Source organism: Abramis brama (genome assembly GCF_963993115.1).
Source record: "Abramis brama genome assembly, chromosome: 11".
NCBI classification, from domain to species: domain Eukaryota; kingdom Metazoa; phylum Chordata; class Actinopteri; order Cypriniformes; family Leuciscidae; genus Abramis; species Abramis brama.
Window position 1 is genome coordinate 31,426,181 of NC_139973.1, and position 10,381 is coordinate 31,436,561.

General features: G+C 36.8%; 1 protein-coding gene across 2 annotated transcripts in view; it reads left to right on the forward strand.

Moving 5' to 3' along the window:
• Positions 1–9,646, forward strand: part of tgfbrap1 (transforming growth factor, beta receptor associated protein 1) — a 37,611-nt gene extending 27,965 nt beyond the window's left edge. For both annotated transcript variants that reach the window (XM_084127894.1, XM_084127895.1), the window contains exons 8-12: positions 2,237–2,380; positions 2,513–2,659; positions 3,356–3,515; positions 4,327–4,763; positions 7,629–9,646. In XM_084127894.1, coding sequence (XP_083984020.1) covers positions 2,237–2,380; positions 2,513–2,659; positions 3,356–3,515; positions 4,327–4,763; positions 7,629–7,820 — 1,080 coding nt within the window. In that variant the 3' untranslated portion in view covers positions 7,821–9,646. The remainder of the gene's footprint in view (positions 1–2,236; positions 2,381–2,512; positions 2,660–3,355; positions 3,516–4,326; positions 4,764–7,628) is intronic.
• The last annotated feature ends 735 nt before the right edge of the window (positions 9,647–10,381 follow it).

Below are 10,381 nucleotides of genomic sequence, written 5' to 3' on the forward strand. Positions count from 1 at the left end.
TTGTTCATTACAACCTGCATATAATAATATTAACAATATATATATATTTTAAGATATATTTATTTCAGTGATGAAAAAGCTGAATTTTCAGCATTGTTACTCCAGTCTTCAGTGTCTGATGATGCTTCAGAAAGCATTCTAAAATGCTGATTTGGTGTTTAAGAAACATTTCTTTTATCTTACATCTATTATTATCAATGTTGAAAATGAATTAGCTGCTAAATATTTTTGCGGAAAACCATAGCCACTTTTCCACCGTCGTACTAAAAGATTCCAAGAAAGGTAAGGAACTGTTACGGTTATATTTCTACTTGAGCTCGGTTTGGCACGGATGGATTACAAAGCGTTCTCAGCCCGGAAATCTCAACTGCGCTAGTAGAATGCGTGTAGTGACATCGCCGCTTAGGATTGGTCACTTGTCTGTTGCCTGACTACCAGTTTCTCTGTAGTCGCCAAGCATGCTATTTGAGTGATGTAAACACAAGTTAATAATAGAAATATCTGATCTTCCTCCATAATGCGGTCGCTATTTGCATCTCATACCTTGTGTAAACTCGTACATCACCAAAGCAACGACTGACGCATCTTTGGGTATTACATTCCAAAGAGCTCCATTATCAACCCTACAGTGGAAAATGAAACCATATCCGTACTGGCTAGGCTGGGCCGGACCGGCACGGAATTGAACCATTAAGCAACGAGATCGATTTGGCCCAACGGTGCAAATGCAGCTACATGAAAAATTATTCTTTTAAGAATAGGAAGTTCAAGGATTATTCACCCAAAAATGACAATTCTGACATAATTGACTCATCCTTAAGTTGTTCCAAACCAGTATGAAGTCTTTTTTTTTTTTTCATACTATGTAAGTCAATGGGACCCATCAACTGCTCTTCTAAATTCTTCAAAATATCTTCTGTGTTCAGCAGAAGAAAGAAATTCATACAGGTTTGAAACAACTTGAGGGTGAGTAAATGAGGATAGAATTTTCATTTTTGGGTGGACTATCCCTTTTAAAACAACAGCATTTATTTGAAATAGAAATCTTTTGTAGCATTACTTTTAATAGATAATTCATACTTGCTGAATAAATGTATTATTATTATTTATTTATTAATTTATTTATTTATTTATTTTTAAATCTTACTGACCCAAAACTTTTGAATGGTAGTGTGTGTGTATATATGTAAATACAACTTAAGTGGCAAATAAAATGAACACATTTGCAGTTTTAATGAGTTGAGTTTGAGTTTTAATGATCACTTTCATGCTATATTTACTTAAATTCACAGACACATGAAAATGCACTACCCATTTGATTAGGCTTTTTCTGTAGATTTTCAAACTGACATTGTGCAGAGTAAATACTTCTGTTAGTCAGGAAGTCTGATGCAGATGTTGACTGAGACTGATATTCTAATGGCCACGTATTGGCCAGTTAATCTTCCTGGATGATGTATCGGTCTATCCAAGTTAATGGTGCGTTCAGGTTCTCCTGGGAAGTTTACAGCAGGTGCGTTCAAGTCACTTTCGTCGGAGTAAGATGGCGGTGTACTTTCTCTTAATTACAAAAAAATGCAGCTCAAGGTTCTTAAACTCTAGTTCTAGAAAATTAAGAACAAAGAAATGTGCATCAGGTGTACTTTGGTTTTTTATGTCTTTAATTAAGTTATGAACCACTGCACACTTTATTGTATATTACATTGTTATATTATAATGCCATCATATTCTGTGCAGGCAATTAGCTTACTTCACTGTAAATGGAAAAGCCTGACAATATCACTGCTAAATACCATTAAATATTATGGTATTACGCAATGTTTCTCACTGACACACCCCCAACTTGATAAATTTGGGGCTTAAAGAAAATCAGACTTCCCACTTGCATTTACGACATTGTGGTGGCGTTCATGTGCGTAAATACGATCTTTACGAGATGACTTGAACTGATATTTAGTTTTTATAAATAGTTTTTAGACTTTATAAGACTGGCGTAATAAAATTGCTTTCCAATCTTCTCTGTCTAAATGTAAAGTAATTACAGTGTTTCAGTTTGTCATGACCAGTTAAAAAGTATCAATAGTAAATAGTGTGTGTGTGTGTTTTTTACCTGGAATATTCATGTTAAGCAAGATGCAGTTCTATTTAAGAACCTTACAATTGGATGTGCTCTCAGGTAATGGATGATTAAGAGTTTTTTTTTATATATATTTTTTTTTATCCTGTCCTGTTGTAGATGTGGGTTAAGATTGTCAATGGAGATCTCCAAGACTCAACACGACCAGATCTGTTTGAATATGTTGTGGATTTTCTTAGTTTCTGCTCCAACCTTGACCTTGTGTGGCGGCATGCAGACTGGGCACTACAGAAAGATCAAAAGGTGTGTACTTCATCCTCATTGTAATGAACTATTTTAGGTGAGAGTTATCTACAGAATATTTTATCGGTTATCTACAGAATATTCTAGAGGGTGTAATTGACTAGCTGTCTCTATCTTTTGGATCACCTACAGATTGGTGTGCAGATCTTCACCAAAAGGCCTACCTCAGAGGAGAAGATGGGGCAGTTAAACCCAAATGATGTGATTGCATATTTGGAGAAACACAGTCAGGCCCTTCTGCTCTACCTGGAACACCTGGTGCTAGAGAAGAAATTGCAGGTAATAGCACCACTGCCAAAGCATTATTGATTCTTTAGTCAAGGGCTGTACCTACTATATGCTAAAAGGTTGCCCAACTCTTTAGGGCTTTTCATGCTAGTTAACCCTGGGTCATTCTAAACCCTGGGTAAATGGAGACCTGGATTATCTTCCTTCGTTTCACATTGCTCATAATTAACCCGGGGTTAACAATTAATCCTGGGTATTTATAAACTGACGTTTCATACTGTACATTCCTAAACTCTGGGTTACTGATTGGATGAATGCCTTTGTAAATAAATAAATACTCTAGCATTGCACATCCTCGGATTACAGTATATATTGTCGACTGAAGTATCAAGTTTATCCTGAATAGGTTTTTCAGACTATAAATGTAAGAATCACTCCAATTCAGTCCAATTGACGTGTTTTTTGTCATCATTTGACATTTTTCCTTTCAAATGCTGAAACTACTGTTTATACAGTGCGCCGTGTTTCCGTGACTGTCCAAAGCACGTGAATATGTGGCACATGAATGGTTGTCTGTTGTTAAGCAACTAGTGTAACATTGTAACTTCGCTGTACTTGTTTGGCACTGCAATGCATGGTAAAAACCACAACGCAGTGCTAATCTTGTTTCGGGGTATAGAACGATGATATCCTGGGGTTAAGTGCAGTATGAAAAAGCTCTTTTGTGTGTTGTGTCTGTTATTACAGAAAGAGAAGTATCACACACATCTGGCCGTGCTGTATGCAGACAAAGTCCTGGGCTTGATATCACGACCATCAGCCAATGAGGAACAACTGTCTGCTGCTCGCCAGAAACTACAACGGTTACTGAAAGAGTCCAATCTCTGCAGAGTCCAGTTACTACTAGGTAGGTACCCAGTAGCTGGATGCCTGTGCCTCTTCTCCAATATACACAAGACTTTTGATCCTTTGATTGCAGTACAAGTAATTGTCCCTTTGTGAAAAGGGCACCGACAGCAGAGGTAAGAGTTGAGCGGATAGGTGTTGATCTATGCATAAAACTCTAGTGATCTTTGGGTTTGCAGATATGTCTTGTTGCATTTTTCTTTCTTTTCAGGTTTTGTGTTACCAATAAATGCTTTGCAATAATGCTGCTAAACACAAACTCTGTGCATTGAGACAGCACAGAGCACATCTAGAATTTCGCTAGATTTGTAATGAGAAACATATTGAAACCATTGGCAATTATACACAGAAACTTAAAGGAACTTGTTTTTACTGTAAAATAATGCATGAAAATAAAGGCAATGGTGATAATAATACAAATAATAATAATACTAATAATATATTTATGCTGATTGGGTTCCAAAAACAATGGTGAATGTAAAATGGACTGACACAATATTAATTGAATTGAATTTAAAAAAGATGAGTGAATGCAAAGTGAACTCATCATATACTGAAATATTTCTCAACTGGTCCTTTTACAAGTATAACTATATGGCAGTAGAGTGTGAGCAAAAGGCATTGATTGTTAGTTTTCCCCACACTATTTCAATGTGATTTTTTTTGTTTGTCTATTCTGATTTTATGTCTTTTAACTGGTGCCATATGAGATTTTTATGAGAGATCATATCGCAGCTGAAATTGAAATCGCAATATATGTGTATGCCTAGTGTTAAGAGCTAAAATATGGTTTGATCTGCTTGTGCTTGTAGGTAAAATTCAGGACTCCGAGCTGCTGCTACTTGAGCGAGCTACACTTCATGGAAAGTTAGAAGAACATGACAAGGCCTTGCACATTCTAGTGCACCAGCTCAAAGACTCGCCTGCGGCTGAGGAATACTGCTCTTGGGCCTCTGCATCTCAGGACCGGTCCTACCGTCAGAAGCTTTTCCACCAACTCTTGAGCGTTTACTTGGACCCGGATTTACCGGGAGGGGCACAAACAATAGCAGCAGTCGACCTGCTTAACCGACATGCTGAGGATTTTGACGCAGTGCATGTGTTAAAGCTCCTTCCAGAGGAGTGGTCTCTACCGTTACTCCGTCCTTTCCTGTGTGGGGCGCTGAGGGCTAGTGTACATGCACGCTGCACTTCCCAGGTTGCAGTGGGGCTGGCCCGGGCACAAAACCTCCAGCTTCAGCATGACAGGGTGAGTTCTCATGAATTTTGTTTGTATGTCAGAGCCTATTGTAGCCTGTCTTGTGGGCAGTGCTTCGACATGTAGCTTTCGAGTAGAGGCTGACATTTTTTCGGGAATCCCGCGGGTCACGGGAATCCCGTGGGATGGGAAACAAAATCACTATTAATCACGGGATTGGGACGGGACAGGAAAAAAATATCAGCGGGAGTGGGCGGGACCGGGAATCGTAATAAAACTATGATACCCAACTTTATACACAAATATACAGTTTATATAAATAAACTGTATATTTAAATTTTGAACTAAATTATATTTGCCCTTTCTCTTTATGCTCTCCTGTTTGCTTTGGTGTGGCTGGTAAAGTGAATGACGTGCTCCACACATGCATGAGACACACGCTTTTCACACGCTCTCACGCCACACATTACATCCATTTTCTCACGCACAGAAAAATCGCAAAGCAAAGAGGGACACGGAGACCGACAGACTAGACAGAGCAGGTTACTTTATGATATAAAAAAATCTCAGCTCTCAGATTCTGTCAATTTTATTACGAAATTCAAACAATAAATACCGTTTTGGCGCTTGTAAATGTTACGTGACAGATCCCTAGCGCACGTTAACCGATCATCTCTACTAGCTAATAGTTAATAAAGAGAATGAACACTGTTGAAAGATACAGTACAACTTACCGAAATGTATTCTCATACATAATATCGATCAATCAGTGTTTTTCATCAGCGTGAAGAGGTCAATAACATAGCTGGAGAACAATTATGTCACATTTACCTCAGGAAAGTCATTTAATGAACATAATATAGGCTATAGCACGTAGTTGGCAAGAAAAAAAATAGCTATAGAGTATTTTGCTAAATATGTGTTCTATATTACATATTTATTATATTTTTATTTGTATCATTAAATAAAGTTGTTATTATAATAATAAAAAAACGCATTATATTTAATTTGAGTTATTTTTAACCTTAAATAATAGCCTACTACCAGCTGATAGGGCTCTCTGTATGTTTACAGCATTAGGTGAGTTGTTGTTTTTTTCTTGAGAAAAAATAACGCCTATCTTGTGTAGCCTACCTAATATTTATCCAAATGAGTCAATATTATATCAAATCACAATAATTGAATTGAATTGAAATAATAAAAAAGCGTAGCTTACCAGAAATTGTACCATGTAAACATTGTAACATGTTGTCACTAAAATGTTAGTGACAATCACAATACACTTATTGTGATGCATTTTTTTTTACTGTAACTGACAGATTCTGGTAAAAAAAACACAACACGGGAGTGGGAGGGAATAGGAGTCATTCTTCTTGGATTGGGACGGGATTGGATGTTTTTTCGTGGGATTGGGACGGGACAGGATTTTTTTTGTGGGAGTGGGACGGGAGAGGTTTGAAAATCCACTCCCGTGTCACCCTCTACTTTCGACATGTCCTGGCTTAGGGACCTTTCTTGATCCTGTCCCCCTCTCTCTCCCACTTCATGTCTTATCAGTTCTCTATACTGGCAAAAACAGTGGGCCGGGCACTTCTATATTTTTACCTGTAGAGTAACCTCAATCGCATGTCTGTCTGTCTCTGTGTCAAATTTCATTTTGATATTTTTGCTGGGCATAAAGTAAAAAAATGTCAGGGTGGTACAACTGTCTAGATTAGTGGTGGACCGATATATCGCCAAGGCCGATATTTGGCATTTTTTAAATATCGGCATCGGCCGATAAGTTTTTCTGATTGGCCGATGTGTTGGAAGCGTTTCCTTTTATATTATTTGAAACAGAAAAGGCAAACAATCAGGCTAAAATACTTTCTCATTTACCGTCAACATTCAGCAAATGTGCATCTACATCATTTAAACAAATCTCTGAATATCTAATGAACATTTAATTTCACAAACCTTGCAGATTTAATCGAATCCAGCTGTGATATCTTGTGAAGTGTGCATTTGATTCAAGAAGTTGCCATCTAAAGTATAAGAATGTTTATTTTAAAGATTTGTTTTCTAATTTATTTCTAATTTATTAAATATTGATTATAATAAATATAAAGTGTGTGTGTGTGTACATATAATATAATATAATATAATATAATATAATATAATATAATATACTATTATGGGGGACATAAAAAGAATGAAATTATTGAAAATAGAACCTAAATAGTAGTCTGACAATCTTTTATTATTATTTTTTGGGGGGAAAACATAAATGAAGCTTGACTATTTCGACAATATTTGTTTGACAAATCAAAGTCATATGGTAAAGTCAAGGTCAATAAGTTGTCATAAAAAGGTAAGATTATTATCATATAAGCGAGGCAAAATTAGTTCAGGTTGCAAAAAAAGTCATGCAGTGTGAATTTAATAATTCATGATATTTGTATGAAATAAGTAAATGTGTAAAACTTTTTAAAATGATTGGTCTGTGTACTCTATACACTACTGTTCAAAAGTTCGGGGTCTTCAGTGTCACACGATCCTTCTGAAATCATTCTAATATGCTGATTTGATGCTTGAGAAACATTTTTTGCTATTATCAATTATGAAAACAGCTGCAAAAAATTGTGGAAATGGATTGGACTTTTTCAGGACTTTTTGATGAATAGAAAGTTCAAAAGAACAGCATTTATTTGAAATAGAAATCTTTTGTAACACTGTAAATGTCTTTCCTGTCACTTTTGGTAAATGTAATGCCGATCCCAAACTTTTGAACAGTAGATTTATTTTGTTTTATTTTAGTGTATACATTTTTTGTTTATCAAAACCAAATGAAATCAACATAACGTTTTTATATATATCCACTTGACCACTACAGTGCATGTCATTGACCCACTAACCACTGCATTCTGTGTTGCACAGCTGAAGTATCGAGGCGGCCCAATATTAGTGTCTGAAAAGAAGGGATGCCAGCTGTGCCACAACACCTTCAGCGAGCCAGACTGCGCCTGCTTGCCTGGCGGAACGCCGGTCCACATTCACTGTGTGGCCAAGAAAGCCCTGGACTTGCCAAAGCGCCAACATGAAAATGCCCACCGCAGCAATCACACATGAAGCTGATCTGTGGGGCAAGCGACAAATTCTGGCGTTACTCCTGTACTGCACACATGAGAAGGCTGAGTGCATAGGGCAACCGTTCAGAGCCCTCGCAAGAGCAGGAACTGCTTTCCCTGTGTGTGAGGGAGTCAGTCAACAAATAAGTGTTTGGGAGTTTGAGATACTATTTATTCCATACACACAACACTGACAATGAATATGAACTTTTTAATCAACGTCAAACTAACCCCCCCCCCCCACTGGTTGATCTTTTTAGCATTGCCTTATGACTGGTCCAGTGGCTGTCTTGAAATATTTAGCTTTTAAGTGGGTGGTATCCATGTTAACTATTATTTGCAAACTGTTTGAGGTCAAAATGCTAGTGTCTTGACTATCTGTTCCCTGTGGGCAGACTCATCAAAAATTGGTTTATGCGATTCGGCCGATCAATAGTTTTCATTAAACAAACACCAAAGTCACTTGCTCTGTTCTCAGAGAGTGACAGGTTATAGCCTTAAGTGATTGCATCATGATTCTTTTAATATAAGGGAGAAATGCTTAAAAAGAAAACAAATTATTTTCATAATGTCATCATGAATATGTTTTGTGGTCATCATCGCTCTTTTAAACCATTTAATAGTAATTTTCTGAGATAAAAAGGGAAGATTTTCCAGAATTTCCATGTTCATCTTCTGGCTACAGTCCGATCTGGGTAACTTCAAAGTTACATCAGTGTTATGTAAAATTCTGCAATGAAAGTCTATGATTAATTAGTACAACCCAAGAAAAATATTATTGTGTCTCTCTCTCATCTCTTTCCCATGGTTGATTTGGCTGGATATTTCCCTTTAAAGACAATTTTAAGATACAAAGTGATATTTAGTTAAAACAAATGGTTGCCATATCAAACAAACCAATGGGCTCAGGCTGTGCTGTGTTTGTGTACATGCTATAGCTAAATGCTAAAGTTGCTTATAACATCCAAAATGTTTGTTTCTCATATGCATGTGGTGATGTGGATGTGAGTCCTCATGTCTTAATGCTAAGCTGTGATTTTAAAGATCAAAACATATTTTAACATGATCAATTACATTTGTGTTTTTTGGTGAAGCACAGTAGTAGCAATGGCTGCAGGGGTTTTTGCCTGAGAATAATCTGTAACCTCAATATTTGAATAAGTATCTGAAATGTTTTCTCTGTAAAAGTGAAAATAGTGGGATTTTAAAGGCAGAATAAGTGAATGGGAAAAAAGCACAGAAGAAACACTGCTTACTACTAAATAAATACTAAAAATGTCCTCGGCTATAACCAGGGAACGGTAGGATGACTGGTTCCCTTGATGTTTTTTTACAGAAACGGTTTAGCAAGTGAAAATATAAAATTTATTATAGTGATCATTGGCTGCAAGGATAATGGTAAATTGTATCCAAACAAATTTGTCACACAGTTAAATTATTTAAATACTATTGTACACAATCTTGGGTGGTGGATCCAGCACAAGTTCCACACTTGAAATGCCGGTGTAGGAAAGTTTATGTGTGCTATTTAGCCATTGCTTTGATTTGCTGATGCATTTCTCCCAGAAAAAGTTCCATTCGTCAAACGTGCAACCAAATTTTTCCTTCTGTCTGAAGTGAGACTGTAAACTTTTCAGCTTGAGCAACAATGGAAATCCTCTACATCTCTTTACGTCCACTTTAAGTATTTTATGGATACATGGATACTGGTGTGTACATACTGTATTAATAACTGTTTGTTGCTTTGTAAATCAATGCCGGTGTGGGTGGAATGTACAAAATGTAAAGACGTCCATTTTAATAAACGATTATGCCTACATGAATAGAGCACACTGTTTAGGATGATGTACTTCATGGAAAAAGACTAACAGAAAGACAGAAGAGCCAAATGGCTTGACCTGTTCCATTTGTTTTCTTGTGTTTATCAATCCAACATCTTTGCAGGAGCATCATATGACTGAGAGATGCTGCAGCCTGAGGAATGGGGAAAAAAGGAAAAATCAATGCATAAAGTTCATCAAGTATGATTCATATGGTTCGATTAGGGTCCAATTACTGCTTATTAATAGTAAGTTAGATTAAATTTAGGTATTGGGTAGGATTAAGGAATGTAGAATATGGTCATTCAGAATAAGGCATTAATATGTGCTTTATAAGTACTATTAAACAGCCAGTATCTTACTACATGCATGCTAATCAGCAACTAGTTAATAATGAGAATTGGACCCTAAACTAAAGCGTTACCATATATATATATATATATATAGGCTAAATATGGACAAAAGTATTGGGACACACCCCTTAATTCTTGAAATCGGGTGTATAAAATCAACACTAATTCCATAGCTGAAGCGTTCCAAACTTCCACTGGCATTAATATCAGCTCAAAAACTGTGCGGCGGGCTTCATGGAATGGCATGCAAACCTCACATAACCAAGTACAATGCCAAGCGTAAAGCATGCCACCACTGGACTCCGGAAATGAGGAATGACGAATCACGTTCCTCTGTTTGGCAGTTTGATGGGTGAGTCTGGGTTTTGCGGATGCCAGAAGAACGTTGC